We start from the raw sequence: 25,148 nt of genomic DNA, 5'->3' as shown, positions 1-25,148 counted from the left end.
CTGGTTGGCGAGGCGGGGCCGCCGCGTTCCCCGGTGACTTGGGGGCACGTCTGCGGGCATCATTGCTGACCACGTTACGAGGCGAAAGGGCACGCGAATGGGGCCAGAAGACCTGGGCTGCATGCAAAACCGACCTCATGACATCACCCCCATTCTCCTGGATTAGAAGCCGAAACTGTGTGTCCTTCAAAATTGCTCCTTGTCCTCTACCCAACAATCTCCCTTCCAATCATCCGGAAAACCCAACCTCTGCCCGTCTCTTACCCCCTCCTCACCGCCCCAGACCTTGTCTGGGCCACCACCACCTCGCACCTGGGATTACGCTGGGTCTCTCTTCCTCCCATCCGCCTCTACCCAGCTGCCCACATGATGTTTCTAAAAATCTAGCCAGGCCTCCCCTCTGCTTAGAACCCTTCAAACCTCCAGCGACCTCTAGGCTATGGAGCACTCTCCGTTCTAGACTGGCCCAGCCTGCTTCTGCAGCCTCCTCCTAAGCCCCCGTCCCTCTCTGGGATGCTGTGTGAGACCTTCCGTGGGGGGCTCCTCACCTTTCCCTCTCCTGGAATGGCCCTGCCTTCCTCAGGCACCTCTGAGGCTTAGCTAATTCCCCCAGTCCTTCAGGAAACCCCTCCAGCCACCGACTGAACCCCAGACTGAGTTAGAGGCCCCTCCCTGGGGCTCTGTCGATGCCCTATCTGCTGCCTTGTTGACAGAGGTGGTGGAGCTTGGTGGCTAAGGTGGGGGCTAGACCAACTGGGTATTGATCTTGGCTCTGCCTCTTGCTACTTATGAAACCTGAAGCAATCACTATGCCTTATGTACGAATACATGAGAAACAGGCATAAGAATGTTCCCTAGCTGAAGGGTTTGGGAAGGACTGATTGACTGAAACACAGGAAGAGTTGCCATAGTGACTGGCACTTAGTAAGAACCCAATAAATACTAGTTATACTTATTTTTAAGTGCCTGCCTGCCACTCTGGACTGTGAGGGGCAGAGGTTTTTATCTTTGTATCCCCAGTATCTGAGTGTCTGATGCATGGTAGTTGCTCATTCAGGTGTCTATTGAATGAATGGATGAAGCACTTTATTCACTCCAAGCCTCAGTTCTCTCATCTTTGAAATGGGGATATTAAAGCTTATCTCAGAGGGGAAATGTGAAGACCAAATGAAGTCAATGCAATGGCCTACTTATTTAACAAATCCGTATGCACACTCCTCCCGCCCCCAGGCAAACACTGTGCTGAGCTTTGGGAAATAGACAAGGGCAATTGGGTGGTAAGACATTAGTGCTTACAATCCGTTATCTTGTTTTGATAACGTACATGATAACATACATTTATTGTGTATCTCCCTTTTACGAAGAAAGAAACTCAGGAAGGAGAAATACCTTGTCCTCAGTCACATAGCTGGTTGAGGAGCAGATCCAAATATTTTTATTCCAAATCCTGTTTCTTTTCACTATACCCTATTTTCCCTCCCTTCCTACTCCCTCCCCCCGCCCCAGGAGCCTACAGTCAACACAAATAGCTATTATATAAAGTAAAAAGAATAAGAGCCCTAACACATACAGAAAAAAACCTGTGTGTGAATTTCAGGCCTGCGCAGATGTACGTGATAACGTCTGACTACATATGTTAAGTGTATTCTGTGTCCTGGGACTGTGATTCACATATGTTATTTCTCTTAACTCACAACAGCCATAAACGGCAGGCATTATTGCAGTTTTACAAAGGAAATACTTGAGGCTCAGAAAGGTAATCAATTTAACTATTTAAGGACTGCCGCAGCAAGTAAGTAAATGCATTCCAAGGGAAGTGGTGCGTACGCAGGAAGGAGGAGCTGAGGAAGAAAGAAGAAATCAGAAAAGGCTCCACAGTGGAGGTGGCATTTAACTCCAGCTTTGAAGAATGGCTCAGATTCCAACAAGAAGAGACACAGCCCAGAGAAATGAGGCAGCAAAGTGAGGAATTGACAGCAGCTGTCACTTTGAGAAAGATTTTTTTTTCAAAGTACGTTTTTATTGATTTCAGAGAGAGGAAGAAAGAAGGGGAGAGAGATAGAAACATCAATGATGAGCCTGGCCTGCATGGTTCAGTGATTGAGCATTGACCCATGAACCAGGAAGTCAGGGTTCAATTCCCTATCAGGACACCTGCCAGGGTTGCAGGCTTGATCCCCACTAGGGGGCGTGCAGGAGGCAGCCGATCAATGATTCTCTCTCATCACTGATGTTTTATCTCTCTCTCCCTCTCCCTTCCTCTCTGAAATAAATTATATATATATGAAATCCATCAAAAGGAGAGTGATTGAATAAATTATAATGTGATTAAGAATACTGAAATGGCCCTGGCCGGTTTGGCTCAACGGACAGAGCGTCGGCCTGCGGACTCAAGGGTCCCAGGTTCGATTCCGGCCAAGGGCATGTACCTTGGTTGCAGGCACATCCCCAGTAGGGAGTGTGCAGGAGGCAGCTGATCGATGTTTCTCTCTCATCAATGTTTCTAACTCTCTATTCCTCTCTGTAAGAAATCAATAAAATATATTAAAAAAAAAAAAGAATACTGAAATGGAGAGATCACCCAGGATTATCCAGATGGGCCCTAAATGCAATCACAAGTGTCCTTATAAGAAAGGCAGAGGGAGACTGGACATAGGAGAGGAGGCAGTGTGGCCCCGAAGGCAGAGATGAGAGTGCTGTGGCCACCAGCCAAGGACTCCCTGGAGCTGGAAGAGACAATAAGGATTCTCCCCTGAACCTTCTAGAAGGAACCAGCCCTGTCAACACTTGGATTTTAGTCCCAGAAGACGCTTCAGACTTCTGATCTGTAGAACTGTGGGAGAATAAACTTCTGCTGTTTAGGCCACGACATTTGTGCAATTTATTCCAGCAGCAATAGGAAATGCATGCACGACTCATTTCTCAGGCCTTGGCTCAGACCTCCAGGAGACCTTCTGCGACACGCCTCGGGTAAATGCTGTCCCCCACACCCTCTCACCCACAGCATGGTCTCGGGGTTGGTGTCTTTTACTGGACAGTGATCTCCCTGAGGACAGACGCCCTGTCTCATTCATGTCTCCGGCCTGAGCACCCAGCAAGGCGCCTGGTATGATGTCAGCATTCGGTGAATGTCTGTGAGACCATGAGTGAGGAAAGGGAGATAAATTGGATTAGTTCTAATTTATCAAGACACTGGGTCTTTATCCAAGACCGTACAGTTAACTTTAGCTCTTGACTTTGACTCAAGTTAAAAATGACATCATCCAAAGCGAGATTTTTGTCCCACCCTCTATGAAAGCAAGGTTTGCACAACGTTTGGCAGCTGCTGGCACTGCCGCTTATTCGGCTTTTCGATTTGGGGCTGCCTGCAAGAAAATACTGATTGTTTAAGATCACCTCGGCCTGCGTCCGCCTTCAATGATCAGTTGTGATCACAATAAGTTTACCCTGCACAGCAGTCCAGAACAAGTTCCTTCTTTTCACTTCCCATTTGAAAATCAGAAACATTCGTTTTTAGAACCATTTTTATTAGCCTTTTTTGAGGGGGTGGGGGTGGGTATTGGCTACTGTTATGTACTGTTCGGTATTGGATCTAATGGGCAAAGTATAAGCATTATATTCCAAGTCACTATCATCTCTTCTTTCAAAATTAAAACTCTCTTCTTCACCTTCCTCTCCTTTATGTGGCTGCCAGCCGTCTCTTCTCCGCCCCCCGCCCCGCCCCTCGCCCCCCCTCCCCCCCCCCCCCCCCCGCAACTCTGTGATATTTCTTAGTACACCATTCCCTTCTCAGACATACAGTGAAGAAAATTCTTTAAAAGGGACGCTTTTCATATGCTACTTGGAAACAGTCGATGACAACAGAGAGCTATGAAAAATTACATCAGGGAGGAGATATTTGCTCAAGGTCATTGAGAGAAAAAGAAGCAGAGATGGATTCTTCCCAGGCCGACCACAGGCCTGTGTAAGCCCCTTGCACTCATCGCTTTAGAGTGAAAAACCTCACATACTAGTCCCTGCTACCAAAAAATTATTAAGATAAAGCATGTATGCTGTCTTGGGAAAATAAAACAAGAAAAAGCCTTTTTAACAAAAAGCAGCAGTTCTCTGCCTTACACCTCCTCTCAGTCCCATGCTCCAAATAGAACCATTTCCTGTTATTGTGGTAAAAGAGACAATAGAATTTAACATGTTAAACATTTTAGGTGTGCCGCTCAGTAGGATTAAGCGCAGTCACATTGTTGTGTAACCATCCATCTCCAGAACTTTTTCGTCTTCCTCACGCCCCCTCCCTCCAGTAACCATCATTCTACTTCCTGTCTCTATGAATGCGACTCTCTAGGTTCCTCATATAAGTGAAATCATACAGTATTCATCCTTTTGTATCTGGCTTGTTTCACTTTAGTGTATGCTTTCAAGGTTCATCCCTGTTGTAGCATGTGTCAGAATTTTCTTCCTTTATAAGGCTGAATAATATCCTTTTTCTTTTTTAAATGAATTTTTATTGATTTCAGAGAGGAAGGGAGAGGGAGAGAGATAGAAACATCAATGATGAGAGAGAACCAGTGATCGGCTACCTCTTGCACGCCCCACATTGGGGACTGAGCCCACAACCCCAGCATGGGAACCTAACCGAGAATCAAACCATGACCTCCTGCTTCATAGGTCGACGCCAGCCAGGCCAAGGCTGAATAATATTCTATTGTAGTGTAAGGGTGGAGCAAATGTAGGTTTACAGTTATTCATATGGAAGATAATACTATATATATGCCTAATATGCAAATTGTCCCTGCGGGAGTTCAACCAGGAGACCAATCGCTCGCTATGACGTGTGCTGACCACCAGGGGGTGGTGCGGAATGAAGGAAGGCCCTGGCTGGCAGCTGGCAGCTGGGGAAAGGGGGCCCCAGCCTGCAGCCGGAGGAAGGCCTGGGCAGCACCTGGAAGGCCCTGATGGGCCCTGATCACTGGCCAGGCCTAGGGACTCTATCCATGCACAAATTTCATGCACTGGGCCTCTAGTAATTAATAAATAATAATAATACAAAAATAAACTCTGGTGTTTTGCATACTCACAACTGTAAACCTGCTTGAGGCCCACCCTGTATATCATAATTTATTTATCCATTCATTGAAGAACATCTGGGTTGTTTTGTCTTTTGGCTGTTAATAATACTGCTATGAACATTGGTGTACAAATGTCTGCTCAAATCCCTACTTGCAAATCTTTATATTTTTAATTCTTACGTGAGGATATTTTTTCCATTGATTTTTCAGAAAGAGTGGAAGGGAGGAAGGAGGGGGGAAGAGAGAGAGAGAGAGAGAGAGAGAGAGAGAGAGAGAGAGAGAGAGAGATTGACTGGTTGCCTCCCGCATGGGCCCCCAAAAGGGCCAGGGATCAAACCGATGACCCTTCAGTTCATAGGCCGACGCTCTAACCACTGAACAAACCTGGCCAGGGCCCTACTTTCAATTCTTTTGGACCCATACCCAGAAGTAGAATTGCTGGATCATGTGGTAAATTCTGTTTTTAATTTTTTGAGGAACGGTCAAGATTTTTTCCATAGCAACTGCACCGTTTTACATTTTTACCAACAGTGCACACGTGTTCCAACTTCTCCACATCCTCACCAACACTTGTTTTCTGTTCTTTTGAATAGTCGTCCTAATGGATATGAGGAGATTTCTCACTCTGGTTTGGATTTGCATTCCCCTGATGACTAGGAATGTTGTCATTACTAGAGCCTATTGGCCATTCCTATATCTTCTTTAGAGAAATGTCTATTCAAGTCCAAAGGAGAACATTTTGAACTATTTTAGCCATTTCTGCTTTATTATTTTCTGTGATTTACTTCCAAACAACATAGTTATACAGCTATTTCTTGGTTTTGTTTGATAGGTAAGAATTTGTACTTCCATCTCTCTTTCCCAAGTCCTCCTAAATAGTTTTGCTGTTATTTTGTATATATATGGCTGCCTTTGTAACTCTGAATAACATACCCCCCCCTTTTTTTTATAGCAAAGATGGAAATTTATTGAAGAACAAGTACAGACTCCCACGTGGGGAGGGGGAAAGAGTCCCCCATACTCCTTTATTTCATGTCCCCCCACTGGTAGGCCTGGGCTCCTGACACCTTGATTTATAAGGTAAGACCATGCACCTCCACTCCCTCCCCATCTCCTGCCCTCTAGCTCTCAACAGCAGCCAGGTGTGACCGCCAGCTTCAGAGTATTTACATCGTTTCCTCACTATGATGAAGTCTTCCGGACTTTTTTCATAGGTTGAGAATAAGAATTTTAAAAATCTGTAGGTGGTGTTTACAGTTTAAGCCATTTTTGAAGCACAGATGGGAAGGATATTGACAAAGGGGAGGGACTAAGGGCTTTCTCAGCGTAGCCAATGGCATGCACAGACGCATAGGGACCGCGTACTGTGTGAGTCATGTCCAGCTCAGAGTAGATGTGCCCCGTTCAGGCAGAAAGACCCTCGGGGAGCTAGGAGGAATGGAGTTGGTTGATGAAAGAGGGAGGCAAGTTGAAGGGCCTGGATGGTCCATGTGCCCTGTTTTTCCCACTCCCAGGATTCTGGTCCACATGGCTCAATACAAAGACGCGGGGACTTACACATCAGGTATGTTCACTATCCTTTCTCCCAGCCTCTCTCTCCCCCTCCCAGCCCCCCTCCTGCCTCCCATGGAACCAGTGTCTACTAGGACTCTCATGGCTTTGCAGACATGAAAAATAATTCCCCCTCCTACAAAAGGCTTGCCACACCTAACACGGAGGGAGGTCTCAGAGTGTGGACATAGGAGGAAGCAGAGGATGGTGAAAGTAACAATCACTGAAAACTGGCAGAGCACCGGTTCTGTACCACGGTACTCAACCCTTACCCCGACCCTTGGCAGGAGGCGGGTATTATTACCCCCATCTTAAAGAGGGCAACTGAGGCTGGCGAGGCGCCACAACTTACCCAGAGCCACACAGCGAGCGTGGGGAGAGCCTGGGCCTGTGCTCATTGTGGCCGTGGGCAAGTAGCTGAATCTCTGAGTCTGTTTCTTCGCCCATTAAAACGTATTCCAAGGCACACCAGGGCGTTGTGTGTGCCAGAGGTAACAGCCATGAGGAGTCTGACTTGCGGGAGGTATTCTGAAACTGCTGGCTGTGATTCCATGGCATGTGTGTCTGGAAAGGCAGGGAAACTCAGTGGGTGGAGAGCCAAGCCTGGAGCAAAGTTCAAGGATGAACTCATCCGTCTCTATCCCCAAGACTGACCCTCAACCTAGCAAGGTAAGTGGAAGGGCCTGCGAGATCCGTATCCACCCCTCACGTCACAGGCCCGGAGAGGGGCAACAACTTACCCAGGGTCACCCAGAGAGCTAGTGGCAAAGGCTGCCAGGAAGGTTAATATCCCGGACTTGGGGTACTCGTCCTCACCCCACATGCCTGGGCTGGGCTATTTGATTCAGTTAGTCTCATCAGGAAGGCCTGCCCATGCAAGCCCAGCTTCCCATCATCTCTCTGCTCCTCTATCTTCCTTCCTGTTCCCTTCCCACAGCATTTAAAAACACACACACACTTTTATTGTTTTCAGAGAGGACGAGAGGAGACAGAGATGGAAACATCAATGACGAGAGAGAACCATTGATCGTCTGCCTCCTGCAGGCCCCACACCAGGGATCGAGCCCGCAACTTGGGCATGTACCCTGACCGGGAATGGAACCACGACCTCCTGGTTCTTAGGTCCACGCTCAACGACTGAGCCACCCAGGAGCCAGGGCTTCCCTCTCTGGATCCTGGAGAGGAGCAGCGCCGTCCCCTTCTCACTTGAGCCAAAATTCCCAGATAAGGGCAAAAGTCTTCTCAGGCCACCCCCCCACCCTAAGCTGTCCCTTCTGTCTAGCCCAGCTTTCGTCACCACCTCTGGGTCACCAGACGGAAGGTCACCCTGCCGGGGCCTTTACCCCATTGCTCTCCCTCTCCTCCTCTGGAGGAAGGGTCAAGGCTGGAGACGGACAGCGTGGACCTGGCACACGTGCCACTCTGGTGCCCGGTGCCACCTATTCCAGCCAGGACCGGAGATGGGCAGCGACCTCTCAGGGCCGCAGCCACACCTGGGCTGCAGGGGACCATGAAGAGGATCTGGAAACAGAGTGAGATTGCTTTCCACCGGCCCCTGGGGCAGCTCACAGGACCTGTGCTGCGTGGGCAGATGAGGGCCGGGGAAACCCAGGTTGCAGTGCCCGAGGCCACCTTCCTGCACAGCTGGGCGAGGCAGGCAGCGGTCAGGGACAGGGACGGGAGGCTGCCCCATGGGAGATGGAGGTACTCACCGGCCTCACCCCCCCCCCCCCCCAAGCGAACGTGTGGCCCAGCTGGGCTCGCTCACCCGCGGCACCTTTTGTCCCGGCTCCCCATCTCCGCCCCGCGGCCCCCTGACCCAGCTGGCAGGCCTGGGGAACACAAGGGGGGTTGAGGGGGAGTGAGACTGCACGTAACCCGCGCGCTAAGCCTGTCTCAAGGGGATGGGCGAATGGGTGCCTCCCCACCCGCCCCGCATTCAAGCGCCACTGGCTCCCCTCCACGAAGTCAACAAGGTCTGGCGCCCCCAAACCCAGGTCCCTGGTGGCTGGGAGGGGAACGAACCTGCCCGGGTCTGCAGCCGCGGGCCCTCGGATCCAGAGGGAAATCCGGGCGATTCTTCGAAGGTGGGAGAGAGAGGGCCGCGGCGAACAGAAGAAGGTGGCCTCCTCCACGCCCCGCCCCGCCCCGCCCCGCCCCGCCGGGCCCGGGCCTCCGCACCCATAGGCAGCGGCGACCCTGCCCGCCTCCCCGCCGGCTGCGCGCTCGCCCCGCCTCGGCTCCTTTAAAAGTTTCCTGCGGCCGGGCCCCTGGCGTGGCGAGCCATGGCTGTCCGCGCCGGGGTGCTGCGCCTGGGGCGGCTGTGCGTCGGGGGCGCGGGGGTGCTCGGGCCCCGCTCCATCCTCCTCCGGGGCTGGCAGGAAGCCAGGCTGCCGGGCGTCCGTCCCATCAGGTACCGGGGCCGGGGAAGCGGGGGAGCGGGCCGGTCCCCCGGGAGGGCTTTGCACAGCTTCGCTGGGGCCCCGACCTGCGGGTGGCTCGCGGGAGAGTGGTTACCCCGCGCTCGCACGCGGGCGACAGGAAGGAAATGCTGGCAGAGTGGGGCGCGGCTGGGGCGGGCGGTGACCCTGCCCTGACTCTGGGTTCTGGTCCAGGACGCTCAGATCCTTAGCTTCATGCACGTGAAGACGGCCCGGAGCGCGGGCCTTTCTCAGTCTGGTCTGAGGTGAAGGGCAAGGACAAGGCCTGGCTCTGTCCGCAAGGCACGTCTGCGCTGGCCCCCGCTTCGGGGGTAAACTTGGGGCTTTTCAGCCGGGTCTTGCTCATCCCAGGCCACTGAACTCAGCCGTCTCCCTTCTCCTCCTTAGCTGCCGCCAAACAGGGCGGCGTCTGATCCTTCCCACTTACCCCGCCTGTTTGCGTCTGTCCTCGGTGCAAAGGGTAGGATGCTGGCAGGTGGAGGATGCGCTGCTGCCTCTCCAGCAGCATCCGTTATGCTGCCTTCCTGTCGGACTGCGAATGGGGAAGTGTTGTTGGTTTAGCAGGGCCGGGCTCCCAGGATGTTATCAGCGCCGGTAATTACCTTCAGGCCCTGCTGCGCCGCTGGGCCAGGTCCTGAGTCTGGGGTCAGGACACAGTTTTGGACACCAGATCTCAGAGTGTGGGCCTGGGCAGGCAAAAAGGAGGAGAAGGCCAGAGAGGCATCTCCTCTGAGAGAACTGTTCGGTTCAAAAGAGGAAAATTGTATGGTGGGAGTTGGGGGAAGAGGCACACTCCTCTTTTGGCTGGAATTCCGAGATCACAGTGTTTTGAACTTGCTTTGAGGTCCCTGTGCCTCGTTTTCTGTTTCTCACTACTTTCCAGGGTTTCCCTGGGCAAGCTCAAGCATGTACGCTACCCCTCAGCCTCCGGTCCCCGCCTCTGGACCCCTGGGTGCCCTCTTCTATTGTGAGGGCTCGAAGGAAAGGTACCCCCCCCTCCCCCGGAGTGTACATGCTTCACGATGCTAAATCAGGCCACCTCTGGGTGCCTGGCAACATTGCTGAACTTTGGCTTTTTTTGTGCGTACACAAAACAGGTCGCCTTCCTGCTACCGGCCTGCAGTTTCAGGGGAGAGGCACGAGGCCTCAGGAAAACCTATTTATCCAGAGAGAGAAGATTTCTAAACCTTTTGGCCTCATTCCTCCCCATCGCTTCCACTCTTGCTTTGCCCTTCAGAAACCTTCAAGAGTCTCAAGCATTCCACAGACATTCCTGAAAACATGTTCTGTCCAGCACCTGGTGGGCGCTGTGGCTGGGGAAGCCGTTGGACCCAGTCCTCCAGAAACGTACAGTCTAGCGGGGAAAACCTACCTCAAGGCGATCATGACTCACCGTTCCAAGTCAAAGGGTGTGCAGAGCTCATGGACTCCTGTCCTTTGCTCTTTCTAATCTGGTTCCATCCAGCCTGATAGTCTGCTGCTCGATACTCCGGGCCTGTTATTCACTAGACTAGAGGCCCGATGCGTGAAAATTCGTGCAAGAGTAGGCCTTCCTGCCCCCGGCTGCTGCCGGCACTGGCTTCCCTCCGGCACCAGCTTCCCTCTGGGACCCGGGCTTCCCTCCTCCAGCCACCCACAGGCACCCGGGCTGCTTCCCTCCTCCGGCCACCTGCAGGCACCAGGGACCCTGGCTGGCTTCCCTCCGGCCCGGCTTTGTCAGGAAGGAGCTCTGGAATGACATCCGGTCTAATTAGCATACTAGCATTATCCTTTTATTATTATAGATTCCCAGTGTAGCCTGTTAGGAAAGAGCAAGACTGCTCTTGGGTTACAGCCTTGATGTTCCACCTATTTGCTGCACGACCTTTGGCACCTAACCGGCGTGTTACCGTGTTACCTCACCTTTGAGCATGGTGAGCTGCTCACTAGTCCTACCTCCTTGCTGGGTTGACAAAGGCTTGCTCTTCTCAGCCTTCCCTTTGAGGCAGGGCCGGTCCTCGGGAACCTTCGAATGGTGCCTGGGTAGGATTTCCAAATGACTTGAGGATAGGAGGGGATCCCCTGATCAGAGGCCTCTTTCTCGCTCCTGGCCAATTGCTAAGATGGCAGTCTCTGTCAAGCCACAAGTTCGGTCCTTGGATCTGCTGGACACTCCTCTCTCCATCAACGTCAGGGCTGTCCAGCCCGGCCTGTGTGACTCGGTGGTTGAGCATCTACCCAGGCCAGGGACCAAGAGGTCACCGATTCGATTCCCGGTCAGGGCACGTTCAGGGTTGCAGGCTTGATCCCCAGTAGGGGTGCATGCAGGAGGCCGCCGATCGATGATGTTCCTCTCTCATCCATGTTTCTCTCTCTCTCTCCCCCTCTCCCTTCCTCTCTCTCTAAAATAAAATAAAATAAAAAAAGATAAATAAATAAATAAATAGATAGATAAATAAATAAATAAAAAGTCAAGGCTGTCCAGAGCCCTTTTCCCCAGAAGGAACTAAGAAGCTGTGCATCGCTCTGCAGGTGTCCTGACCACCACTCCTTCCCCTGCCACCACATCCCCTTCCCCAGGGAAACCCTAGTCTGGGACTTCAGAGAGCCTCGGAGGGAGCAGTCCAACACTGGTTCCTTGATGAACCTGAGACGAGCAGGCTTCCTCAGTTCTCTAAAGCTGGCCTGGGGCCACCTGTGACATAGTGGCACCCACCTAGGGCAGCGATTTTCAACCGGTGTGCTGCAGGAGGCACCCTGGTGTGCCCCAAGAATGTTTAAAACATGCAATACCTGACTCCTTAGTTAGGGGCACTGACCTCTTTTCCCTTAGATTGTCATATAAAAAAAGACAACAGGCCCTGGCCAGTTTGGCTCAGTAGTTGGAGCATCAGCCCACAGACGGATGGAAGGGGCGAGAGTGGGAGGCAGCCAATCGATGTGTCTTTCTCGAGTAGCGCTCGCTCTCGCTCTCTCTCTCTCTCTCTCCCCCCCCCTCCCTCCCTCCCTATCTCCTCCTTCCCTTCCATTCTCTCTAAAAATCAATGGAAAAAATATCCTCACTCCTTGGATGAGGATTAAAAAAAAAAATGACAGCAAGCAACACAATAGCTGCCCAGTGTGAATGAATCAAAATTATACCTATTTTTTGTCAGATTGGCAAAAAATATATTTGTGTGTGTGCTACAGAATTTTATAATTAGTTGGTGTGTACCACGAGATGAAAAAGGTTGAAAATCGCTGATCTGGGGTGTTGGGAGCCCTTGGAGCTGGGAAAGACAGAGAGAACAGTGACTTGAACCTCTCAGGATTGGGTGTGATGCTCAACGCTGGGGCTCCAGTGACTTGATGCTGATGGTTGGGCAGAGGGGTAAGTGGTCTTCATGGACCACCCTCCAGGGGAATGGCTGCAGTTAGGTGGGACCAGTATCGGAAACTATAAAATGCTATCCCTATATGAGGGGGTTGCATTAAGCCAGGAAGTGTTTTGGATGGAAACCATAATAGTTGCAAAAAATAGACTCTTCTCATAATTCCTTAGAGATGATTAACCAGTGATTTGGTAATGATATCCCTATGCAGCTTACACAGGAGATCCTCCACTCTAAATGTAACAACAGGAAATAAACTATAAATTTGAACATTGTAGTCAGTGAATGGTACACATTGGTTACATATTAATGCCTTGCACAAGGTAGGTGTGCAATTTACTGTAGAGGGTGTGATGGGGATACAAACTTGTTTTTACTGTGTTCTTTGTCCAAAAAGGATCTACAGGGAAGACCATAGGCTCACTGACTCAAGCGGGAAAGGGTGCTGCACCGTGGATGCTGTCAATCAAAGCAGGAGGCGATTGGATTTGTGGAAATGGGCTTAGGGAAGGCTCCCTAAAGAGGCCTGAACCCTCCCCCCAGAGGACTGTATTATAGTTTCAAATGTGAAGCCTCTAGACTAGGAGTCCTCAAACTTTTTAAACAGGGGGCCAGTTCACTGTCCCTCAGACCGTTGGAGAGCCGGACTATAGTTTAAAAAAAAACTATGAACAAATTCCTATGCACACTGCACATATCTTATTTTGAAGTAAAAAAACAAAACGGAAACAAATACAATATTTGTATTTGCATGTGGCCCGCGGGCCGTAGTTTGAGGACCCCTGCTCTAGACTTGTATGAACTCTTGCTTGTGCTTGAACTCTTTTGAATCTACGTATGAAGGCCTCCTAACCTCCCCCACATGAATTTACTTATTTAATCTACCGACAGAAACGTTAGAGTCGGACCGGTCTGGATTCAGATGAACCACTTTCTAGCTGGTAGCTTTGGTACTGAAGTGGAACTTGACTTTTCTCATGTGCATGTTGTGAGCGTTTAGTGAGGTCACATATGAAAATTCTTTTTTTTTTTTTTAAATATATTTTATTGATTTTTTACAGAGAGGAAGGGAGAGAGATAGAGAGCCAGAAACATCAATGAGAGAGAAACATCGATCAGCTGCCTCCTGCACGTCCCCCCCTGGGGATGGAGCCCAAAACCTAGGCACATGCCCTGACTGGGGATCGAATCATGATCTCCTGGTTCATGGGTTGATGCTCAACCACTAAGCCACACCGGCTGGGCACATGTTAGTTTTTAAAGAAACTGCCTGTTTTTCAGAATGACTCTACCATTTTACTTTCCTACCAACAATGTATGAGTGCTCAGCATCCTTGCCAGCGTTTGGTATTGTCACTATATTTTTGGACATTGTGATAAGTAAATATAGCGATATCTTACTGTGGTTTCAGTGTCCATTTCCCTAATTATTAATGATGTTGAATATCCTTTCATATGCTTTCTTTTTTTTTTTTGAAATATATTTTATTGATTTTTTACAGAGAGGAAGGGAGAGGGATAGAGAGTCAGAAACATCGATGAGAGAGAAACATCGACCAGCTGCCTCCTGCACACCTCCCACTGGGGATGTGCCCGCAACCAAGGTACATGCCCTTGACCGGAATCGAACCTGGGACCTTTCAGTCTGCAGGCCAACGCTCCATCCACTGAGCCAAACCAGTTTGGCTCATGTGCTTTCTTGCCAACTATTCATCCTCTTTGGTGAACTGCCTCTTCATGTCTTTTGTCCTATTTCCGGTTGGATTGTTTGTTTTATTACTGTTGAGTTTTCAGAGTTCTTTATGTATTCTAGATACAATTGGTTAGAACGTTGTCCTGACACCCCCACCAGCCTTGTGTGGGTTCGATCTCCTTTCAGGGCACATACACAAAGCAACTAATGCCCAGCTGGCATGGCTCAGTGGTTGAGCGTCAACCTATGAATGAAGAAGTTGTGGTTCAATTCCCAGGCAGGGCACATGCCTGGGTTTCGGGCTCAATCCCCAATGTGGGGGGTGCAGGAGGCAGATGTTTCCATCTCTCTCTTCCTCTCCCTTCCTCTCTGAAATCAATAAAAAATGTATTTTAAAAAAAAGAAGCAACCAATGAATGCATAAAGAAGTGGAACAACAACTTGATGTTTCTCTCTCTCCCTCTCTCCTGCTCTTTCTTTCTCACTCTCTCCTTTCCTCTCTCTTCCTCTCAAATCAATAAATAAAATCTATAAAAATGAAATGAAATTTGTACACCCAGGCAGTGACTTGTTTTTTAGCTTTGTTGATGATTTATATTTTCCTTAGGGCTGGGGGCCAGCCTGGCATCAAAAGCCTGTGGGGGAGGGGCAGAGGCCAGGCCAAGACTTGGAACAAAAGCAAGCAATTGCTTTCAATTTTGTTACTAAAGCCTTTTTGCTGGTGGCTGGCATGGCGCTGGCACCTTGCCCAGGGAGCAACGATTGGCCTCGGTGTGGGGCATGTTTCTGCAATTCGATGGGCCCCTCACATCCACTCACCCTCCCTCCCTGGTGGCTTCTGAAAGGAGTAAGAGGCCTCGCTCAGGACCTGGGGTAACTCCAGCCTCCAGCAGGGGCAGAATCGACCTCCCAGCCTCTGGCCCAGGTCCTCAGTACCTCCACCCAGCAGTGATCTGACAGGAGACAGAACAAACAGCTTCTCTCCCAAGTCGGTTCTGCAGGTCTGTTTGCTCAGGTGACCTGACCGTCCCTGCCTCCCATGACTAATCAGATCCCAGCTCTGCCTGTGGCCTCTGCCTGATCCTTTATGACTGTATGATCCTTGGTGCCCAGAGAGGCCTGTAGCCTGGACTTCGTTGTCAGCCTTGGAAAGTCACAGCTGTCCCACCGGAGTTCCCTGAACCAGCCACCCTGTTTTTGCGCGCAGCTCCTGCTTGAAGGCCAGGCTAGGCTGACACTGGGGCACAAGGCTTTCCAGGTTTGGGCCACCAGGGGGCTGTGCAGTGAGGATGCAAGGCCATGACTGTGTTCCAGGAGAGGGGTGCAGGGACCATGAGAACAGGACCATACACACAGAGGCAGCGAGGAAGATGAATCAGATACACAAGTAAACAGTAAACAGGCCTAGCTGTGCTTGAGGACGGAGAGGTGTGTGTGTGGGGGGGGGGGGGGGGGAGCAGGCCTGTGGCACTTGGAGGGCCCCATCAGCCTCAGGTGTGCTGCTCCAGCCACTGCAGGGCCCCCAGGGGAGGCTGTGGGTGGGCTACAATATAAAGAGCAGTACACAGCTCGGCCAACATGGCTCAGTGGTTGAGCATTGACCTATAAACCAGAGGTCACAGTTCGATTCCCGGTCAGGGCATACGTCCAGGTTGTGGGCTCCATCCCCACTTGGGGAGGGGTGCTGGAGGCAGCCAGTCAATGATTCTCTCTCATCATTGATGTTTCTATCTCTCTCTCCCTCTCCCTTCCTCTCTGAAGTCAATAAAAATATTCAAAAAATAAAATAAAATAAAGAGCAGTACACAAAGAAAGGGTCCAGGGTTGCCCCCCACCAGAGTTAGAACCTTAAGCAAATGAACCTCTTGCATCTTCATCCACAGAAAGAAATGAGCCTTTTAATAGATGGTCCAAAACGTGAGGATCATGTGAGACGTATGTGGAAGCCCGTTTTAAGCCATAAGGCTCTATAAAGATTCATTTCATATTGTATCGAGGCTTCGGGAACCACAGTCCTGGGTTTGACTCTCAGCTTGGCTGTCTACCTGCATTTCTTTGAGCTTCATTTTCTCTTCTGTAAAGTGGGCATGTTTCTCGGTCAGAGAGTGGTTATAAAGCTCACAGGAGGCCATGAGTGTGGAGTTTTTGGAAGAGAGCTGGTATGAGGTTACATCATGAAATGTCAGCTTACATTATTAAAAAATGTGCTTTTTCACCTATAATATGTGAGACATTTTCCGTATCATTAAATATACACAGAGTATCTTCATTTTTATTGATGGTGTAGTGTTCATCCATGTTTTGGAATGTATGCGTATGTCATTCCTTTTTATGGGGAGATAATATTTCATTACATGGGCATCTCACCTTTTGTTTACCCATCCTCCATTGCTGACATTTGGGTTGTTGTCACCTTTTGGTGATTGTGAGCAGTACTGCCGTGAACTTTGTGTACAAGTCTTTGTTTGAACAGCTGTTTTCAATTCTTTTGAGTATATACCTAGGAGCGGAATTGCTGGGTCCTATGGTCATTCTGTGTTTAACTTTTTGAAGAACTGTCGCCAAACTGCCACTGTAACTGCCCCATTTTACATTCCCTCCAACAGTGCACAAGGATTCCAGTTTCTCCACATGCTGGCCAACACTTGTTGTTTTGTGTGTTTTTTGATTATAGCCTTCAAGTGGTGGGTAGCAGCATCTCATTGTGGTTTCAGTTTGCATTTCATACACATAATGACCATTCGTATCTCTCCTTTGGAAAAATGTCTATTCGAGTCCTTTGCTCATTATTTATTTATTTTAAAAATATTGTTATTGATTTCAGAGAGGGAAACAGAGGGAGAGAGAAAGATAGAAACATCAATGATGAGAGAGAGTCATTGATTGGCTGCCTCCTGCACACCCCACACTGGGGATCAAGCCTGCAACCCGGGCATGTGCCCTTGACCAGAATCAAACCCAGGACCCTTTAGTCTGCAGGTCGATGCTCTAGCCACTGAGCCAAACCAGGTAGGGCTTTTGCTCATTTTTTAATTGGGTTGTTATATGCATTATTATCAACTCATTTATTTGGTCATTCAGTTAAGTACCTCTTACATTCCAGACACTGGGGATAAAACAATGAACACACCAGTTGCCAAAAACTGAGAAGTCAAGAGAGTTCTTTAAAAAGTAAAAAAACCCACACACCCTGTTTCCTGAAATTTCTGATGAAATCAGATCTGGTGGCAGATGTGGGCCTGAGTTCTGTGCCAGCTCTGTGGGGGTCCTGCGGGGCTGTGCTTTGTCTCCAGTTCCCCCACAGCCTCCTCCTGGCTGACTTACCCAGCTTCAGCTGGGACCTTGGGTTTCACAATCACCTTCCCAGTAGCCAAGGCCTCCCTAGATATGTATTTACTTTAGTTCTTTGAGGCGGGCGCAACTGGGACTGCTGGCTGTCCTTCAACTGCAACACGTTTAAACAAGCAAACGACTTTCCCTGAAACCAAATCTTTTTATTGTCTTTTTCGGGTTTAAATGGAGTAGTTGCCACTTTGTTTAAGAATAGAAAAAGAAGTGGTCCCCTTTTTGCCCAAAGCCTCTGGGGTGTGTTGGAGGAAGGAGGGAAGCAGAATGCGTTCTGTTGGTGCTTGGACTTTTGACATGATGGGAGGTTCTGAAGTTCATGAGCAAATTGCATTGATACGAGTTTCTAGGACTCATAAGTCCTTTAAGGAGCCACCTGTTTCCACCTCAACCCTGCCCTACCCCAGTCCCAGTTTCTTGTGGAAAAAAATAAAATTGAGATTAGACAGTCTCTAGTGATCAGATAGGAGGGAAATCCAGAACCTAGAGAACAGACGTACCCCGCGCACCCCTTCCTCCCTGGCCCAGGGGAGTGGGTGGCAGCCGTCCTGTGTTCTCCCCATTGGGCTCAGCTGTTTACCCACTGGGTCGTCCCTTTGGCCTCTTTGACCTTCGGTTTTCTTATCTACGGAATAAAGAGTTCATCATTCCTCCCCTTGTTTCCTTAGGATTTGCTTAGTGTATTCGACATCAGGATGTTCAAACCTGTAGAGAATTTTTTAAAAAATATTTTTATTGGCCCTAACCGGTTTGGTTCAGTGGATTGAGCGTCGGCCTGTGGACTGAACGGTCCCAGGTTCGATTCCAGTCAAGGGCACACACAAAATATATTTTTATTGATTTCAGAGAGGAAGGAAGAGGGAGAGAGAGAGAGAGATAGAAACATCAACAATGAGAGAGAATCATTGATTAGCTGCCTTCTGCATGCCCCCCACTGGGGATCGAGCCCGTAACCTGGGCATGTGCCCTTGACCGGAATCGCCCTTGACTGGAATCGAACCCTTCAGTCCGCAGGCCCACGCTCTATCCACTGAGCCAAACCAACTAGGGCCTGTAGAGAATTTTTATAAAAATGTATTTGAGCCCCAAAAGAGAAAACACCTGGAAGCAAGGTCCCAACAGACTGGACTCAATGCTTCAGAGAAAAACAGTTTTCAGGTTCTTTTTTGCATTTGAAACGAAGGAGGGACGCTGGGGAGCATTACGTGGAGGTGGGGGAAAGCAAGGCAGGGATTGGAATGAATAAGCTTGTGTGCGCTTTGAGGGTGGTTACGCTTATTTCAGAGGTGTGTGAACCTAGATGCACAGAAGCAATGGACAGGGCTTACTTAAGGCCAAGATAAACCTTTCACCAAAGAAGTGATAGGCCTGGGATATGACTACCCACCAGAATTGATGGTAAGATCACCCTACTTCCCATAGAACCCCTTTTTTCGTCCACAATGTGTAGCAGAAAAACCCACTGTCCCTATGGCTTAAAGGAGGTGGGAGTTATTGTCTCTGGGAGACGGCCAGTCTGTAGCTGGCATGGTGCGTCCTACCGTCAGGCTCCAGCCCCCTTCTGTCCTGCTGCTCTGTGGTCCCAGCTCAGCAGCTGCTCCAAATAGCTGCCATTCTTTTTATTTGTTTGTTAATCCTCACCCCAGGATATTTTTTCCCATTGATTTTAGAGAGAGTGGAATGGAGGCGGGAGGAGGAGGGAGAGAGAGAGAATTAGAGGGAGAGAGAGAGAGAAAGACAGAGAGAGATGGAGAGAGAAACATCCATATGAGAGAGACACGTCAATTGGTTGCCTCTCGCACACACACACACACACACACACCCCAACTGGGGCCAGGGATTGAGCCTGCAATCAAGGTATGAGGTACATGCCCTTGACTGGAATCAAACCTGGGACCCTTCCGTCCACGGGCCAACCCTCTATCCACTGAGCCAACCCGGAGAGGGCTCGCTGCCCCTCTTCTCTGTCACAAGCTGCATGTGGCTGGCTAAGAAAGAGGAAAGATGGTCCTTCCCTTTGAGGATTCTTCTCAGAAGTGGCACCCACTACCTCTCTTGAAATGCCATTGGCCAGAATTTCACCTTCGAGTCAGGTCACCTTCTGGGGGAGCTTGAAAGTGTGGTCTCTATTCCATGTGGCCAGAGAAGCGTCTGAGGGTGTATTACAAGGAGGAAGGGCTGTTGGGGGTCTGTCACAGCACCTATGAGAGCTGCTGTAAAGATAACGGAGATAACACATGTGACAGTTGAACTGGATTTTTTTTGTGGTGGTGGTGGGGGGTGGGGTAAGGGGATGTAAATCATCCCGTTGGTTCGATAACTAGATTTTCCAAGAGGCCACTGCCCAATCTGAAAACGATGGTGAAAGAGGAGAAAACCAAGTTCCAAACCAAATAAAACTGGGTCATTGTCAGACTAGGAAGATGCCTGTTGTGAAGCAGAAACACACGCCACCCCCCCCCCCCCCCCCACCACCACCTTCAGTGCTTTGTTGACAATCAGACCATTAAACTGGAAGAGATTTGCACTTTGCTGCCTCCTAATCTAGAGGCTGGGCTGTGTGAGGTGGCCTGCTAGGCCTTCAAGGGCACTGGTTATCCGACTGTGGAAAATGTAGGTATAGTTAGGATTCACCAGTTGTAAGCAACAGAAACCCAACTAAAACGGACATTAATTAATTAATTAATATTTTAGATTCCATATATAAGTGAGGTCATGCAATATTTGTCTTTCTACGTCTGGCTTATTTGCTTACTATAATGTCCTTCAGTTTTCATCCATGTTGTCACAAATGGAGTTTGGCTATTCCCTCCTCCCCGAAAACCAGGTTAAATTGAAAGAGGGGCCCTGGCTGGTGTGGCTTAGTTGGTTGGGCATCGTCCTGTGCACCAAAAGCTTTCGGGTTTGATTCCTAGTCAGGACACATGCCCGGGTAGCGGGCTCAATCCCTGGAGGGGGCTTGTAGGAGGCAGCTGATTTATGCTTTGCTCTCACACCAATGTTTCTCTCCCTCTCCCTTTTTCTCTCTCTAAAAATCAGTTTTAAAAAAAACACACATTAAAAAATTGTTTGAAGAGGGAATTTATTGGCTTTTGACAGTGAAGAGTCCAGCAGTAGACTCACATGACTGGGCCTAGGGATTCAATAATCTTAAGATAGGAGGTTGGGGGTTAAAGGGGGGGATGAGGACACATTTGTAATACCTTAACTAATAATAATAATAATAATAATAATAATAATAATAATAATAATAAAATAATCTTAAGATTAAGTTGGTCATTGTCTTCCTGTTTCTGTCTGTCTCCCTCTCTCTCCGTCTCCTCTCCCTACTTTTCCCTGTGTTGGCTTTCTTCTTGCGCAGGTTCTCTCCTCACGCTTGCTCTTGCAACTATGGCTTTGGCAAACCCAAAGGAAAGAACATGTCTGTTTCCCAATAAGTGCAAACGTGGGTGCCCTTACTGACCTAGCATAAGCGAAGCAGGAGGCTTTGGCCAGAAATAAATGACAAAGTTTTATTGCAGGCTCTTAGGATTTGCACACCAGAAACACAACTAGGCAATACCCGGAGTGTTCCAAAGAATGAAAAGCTAAGAGTTCTTACAGTAAAAATTACATTCTTGAGAAGAGCCCGCCTTGTCTTCTTAGCCTCTGGATTGTTCTAAGATAGCCAGTGGACACCCAAACATCCTCTCCTTCGTCCTTCAGGGGCTGACGAGGGGATTATCAAAAGGATATCTATATAAAACTTTCAAGTTCCTGGGCTAAAGCAAGAATAATTTCCTCACACCTCAACCTACTTGATTTTTGTAATTTAGCAGCTTGACAGTAGTGACTCTGTTTTATTTCTTCACTCTCTTCCCCTCTCTCTACAGTATTCCTGTGAGGTAGGGGCTTGGGGTACACTGTCTTGAGGGGTGTCGTGGTGACCACTGGGAACCACATCAGCAGTTCTTTAAGTTTGTCAACCTGAGGACAGTAAGGAGTGTGGACTCACAGGACCTTAGACCCTGCAGTTCTTGGCTATTTTCTTAGCTTAGGTGGCTCACCACAGCCCTTTGTCCGGCTCATTCAGATAACATTCCCTTGAGAATAACCACTAATTCGGTCCCCAAACTTTCTGGGTGGGGAAGCTGAGGCCTAGAGAGGGTAAGTCCTGTGCCTTCATTTGGATTCCCCTGGGAACAAGGCCTTGTTTGTGATCCCAGGAATAGGAGTGAGGAAGTGGGAAAAGGAGAGAAGCTAATATCGGCTGTTATTGAAGTCGTCACCCAGGGGACCAGGACCTCTGAGAGGGTGCAGCTGCCTCCCAGACTGTCCGGCTGCTGCAAGGAAGACTTGAGGAAGTCCCTGAGCAGACAGACCCCCAAGGAACTGTCCCAGCAGCTGAAGCCAGAGGTGCACTGAGGAGATGTGACATGGGACACCAAAGGTGTTTGCGACAGTCGCTGGCCCAGCCAGCGGCACAGCTGGGATGAGGCCTCAGGCCTCCAACTCCAGCCTAGGGCTTGCTGGCTCCCTAGGAGCTTCAGCAGCCCCCCACTGTGTGACTCATGCTCCCCTCCCCAGCTCTAGCTCAGGGGTCAAGTCAGGGTCACCTCCCCATCAGTGGTCATCTCCACCCACCCTTCTGGGAGATGGTAGTGGCTTCCTCTCTCATGTATAAGGTGACCTAGTTTTGCTCCCTCCTGCCCTGCCTACCTTGTTCTTCCCAGAAATTCTCCCCACAAACCATAACCGATCAATCAACAAAAGCTAGCCTTGGTATTTTTAGCAGCTGCAGGACTGAATCATCAGGATGGCCCTCAGGGCCCATCTCACCCCGCGGTGCCCTGGAAGGCTGGAACCTGGAGCGTGCCCTGTCTGCCAGGAGCAGGGTCTGAAACCTGTTACACTCCTACCCAGGCCTGGGTGGGAGCCTGGCAGCTGTCACCCGGGATGGGCAAATGAGCACACTCTGGCCTAAGCCTCTGAGACTTGGACTTCTGGAGGCCCTTTTTGGTTTTATTTCTTTAATAATAGACTTAATTTTTTATATGTTTTATTAATTGATTTTAGAGAGAGAGGAAGGAGAGGGAGAGAGAGATAGAAACATCGGTGAGAGAGAAACAGCATCAATTGGCTGCCTCCTGCGCTCCCCCTACTGGGGATCGAGCCCGGAACCTAGATATGTGCCCTGACCAGGAATCGAACCAGTGACCTTGTGGTTCATGGGTCGATGCTCAACCACTGACCCACACAGGTCAGGCTAGACTTAATTTTTTATGTACAGTTTTAGAGTTACGGAATAACTGAGGAGGTCCGACGAGAGTTCCATTTACCTACCCCACCCAGACACAGTTTCCCTGCGATTAACATCTTGCATTAGTGTGGTACAATTAGTGCCCCCAGCATGGATACATTATTATGACTGCAGTCCATAGTGTACATTAAGGCTTAGTCCTTGTGCTGGACTGTTCGATGGGTTTGGCAAATGCCCAGGGGCTTTGTAACCCCGAGGGTGTCTGGGATAAGGCCATTGTTCTTAGCCCTTAGGCAACCTCTCCGCTTAGTCAAAGGAACGTGATTTGCCTCAGTTTCCTTTTCCAGTGTTTTTGCACCAAGGCTCCAGGCCCCTGGCTCTGACTGGAAACGGGGGAGTGGAAACTGATTAAGGACAGGAAGTCAGATTCTGGTTTGGATCTCCCCAGGGTGAAGCGGCCCCTAAGTTCAATGGCCAGGGCTCCAGTTTCTAACACATTGTAAGCAGCCTACCTCCCAGCTGGGTGTGCCAGGCCCTGGGTGCCAGGGAGGCCTGGCCTGGCGCATTGGAGCCCATGGCGCCTCTCCCTGCAGTTCCGGAGAGGACCGCACTGCCACGCTGCCTATCGGAGGCCTTAGCTATGTCCAGGGTTACACCAAATTCCGTCTGATCAACAAGACCGTGGGACGTTGCCTGGACGTCACAGCAGAGAAGTTCCCGGACCGAGAAGCGTTGATCGTCGTCCATGAAAACATCAGATTGACCTTTGCTCAGCTCAAGGAAGAGGTGGGTCCTGACCTTGAACCCTGAAAGTAGGCAGGTGCTACCCCCAGGCTTCCCTGGCTGGGTGGAGCCACAAGAGCAGCACCTGACGGGGAGTGGGGGGCGGGATCAGGGTGTTGGGGCTGCTGAGAACCCCAAGGGACATCAGGAGATGGGAACAGGACTGAGGCAGAGGTGGCCTGGATGCCTCTTGCATCAGTCACGCGGGGGCAGTTACTAATTCTGTGTATTCCATGCCCCACTCCAGATCCACTGAGGCCTGTCCCTTGTTCCTAGGGGACTCTGCTGTGAGCCGCTGGGCCGAGGGCTGAGGTGGGAGTCGTGGCCCCGTCCTGCTTGCCCACACCTTACCCCTGTGCCCTGTCTGTTTACACCAGGTGGACAAAGCTGCTGCTGGGCTCCTGAGTATCGGCCTTCGCAAGGGTGACCGGCTGGGCATGTGGGGACCCAACTCCTATGCATGGGTGCTCTTGCAGCTGGCCACCGCCCAGGCGGGCATCATTCTGGTGAGGAGGGGCGGACCTGACCCAGCTGGGTATGCCGGGGAACATCATTTGTGGGAAGCCTGCTGGCCCCTTGGCCTCAGAACCAAACCAGCGCCTGTCTGGCTCTTTGGGTAGCTTTCTCCTGAAGCCACCAAGGAGAGCCAGGGGGGTAGGGGGCCACCTCTGTCTACGCCGTGTTTCTGTGCCTGCTGAGGCTGGAGGGGCAAGGAGAGGGACAGGGTCTTCCCAGGACACTGACATCCCCTGCTGTCTCCACCAGGTATCTGTGAACCCCGCCTACCAGGCTATGGAACTGGAGTACGCCCTCAAGAAGGTGGGCTCCGCTCCTGGGGGTGGGGCTGGGTGGGCCCCTGGAACAGGGGGCTTCCGGTTGACGGGGCGGAGAAGGCATGTCTGTCCTTCCTTAGGCTGTGAGTGGGTGGGAGGAGGAGGTCGTTGGGCAGATGCGAAGCTGGTGTGTGTGTTGGGGGGGTGGTACATGCATGTGTCCTGGCAGTAGTGTGTGAGTGAGTTGGTGTGTGTCGTGTTAGAGGTGGTGCGTGTGTGTAAGGGTTGTGGTGCGTGTGTATGAGAGAGAGCAGCGTGGGGCTTCCTGCTGACTGGGCAGGGGGGCTCCCTCCCACAGGTGGGCTGCAAAGCCCTGGCGTTCCCCAAGCAATTCAAGACCCAGCAGTACTACAACATTCTGAAGCACATCTGTCCGGAACTGGAGAAGGCCCCCCCGGGGTTCCTGAGGAGTCAGAGGTGGGATGTCCCGGGTTAGGATGAGTGTGTCGTGTGGCATCCCAGCCCCCTCCTTCCCTCCCCACCCACGAGGAGGAGGCTGGTGTCTCTGTGGGCCCGTCCTCAGCCCCTGACTCTCTCCATTCTCCCTACCCCCAGGCTCCCAGACCTGACCACGGTCATCTCAGTGGACACCCCTATGCCAGGGACCCTGCTCCTGGACGACGTGGTAGCAGCGGGAAGCAAAGAGCAGAATATGGCCGAGCTCCGGCACGCCAAGCTGTTCCTGTCCTGCCACGACCCCGTCAACATCCAGTTCACCTCGGTAAGGCAGAGGTCGTCAGCACGGAGCCCAGGCTGGCATGCTCACCCCTGCCTGCCCCCGTGACCCTTCCCCGAGAAGGAGGGCACACGAAGGACGCCAGGAGTGCGGTGACTCTTCTCCTGGGGC

The 25,148-nt window shown here is 50.5% G+C and overlaps 1 protein-coding gene across 2 annotated transcripts in view; it reads left to right on the top strand.

The window, feature by feature from the left end:
* The first annotated feature begins 8,833 nt into the window (after positions 1-8,833).
* Positions 8,834-25,148, top strand: part of ACSF2 (acyl-CoA synthetase family member 2) — a 28,164-nt gene continuing 11,849 nt past the window's right edge. Inside the window, exons 1-7 of one of the 2 annotated variants that reach the window (XM_059670642.1) lie at positions 8,834-9,030; positions 23,134-23,184; positions 23,279-23,471; positions 23,846-23,974; positions 24,234-24,287; positions 24,600-24,718; positions 24,857-25,022. In XM_059670642.1, coding sequence (XP_059526625.1) covers positions 8,903-9,030; positions 23,134-23,184; positions 23,279-23,471; positions 23,846-23,974; positions 24,234-24,287; positions 24,600-24,718; positions 24,857-25,022 — 840 coding nt within the window. In that variant the 5' untranslated portion in view covers positions 8,834-8,902. The remainder of the gene's footprint in view (positions 9,031-23,133; positions 23,185-23,278; positions 23,472-23,845; positions 23,975-24,233; positions 24,288-24,599; positions 24,719-24,856; positions 25,023-25,148) is intronic. The other variant, XM_059670643.1, reaches the window with a different exon arrangement.

This window comes from Myotis daubentonii, chromosome 16, assembly GCF_963259705.1.
Source record: "Myotis daubentonii chromosome 16, mMyoDau2.1, whole genome shotgun sequence".
NCBI classification, from domain to species: Eukaryota; Metazoa; Chordata; class Mammalia; order Chiroptera; family Vespertilionidae; genus Myotis; species Myotis daubentonii.
This window is presented reverse-complemented; position numbering and strand designations above follow the sequence as displayed.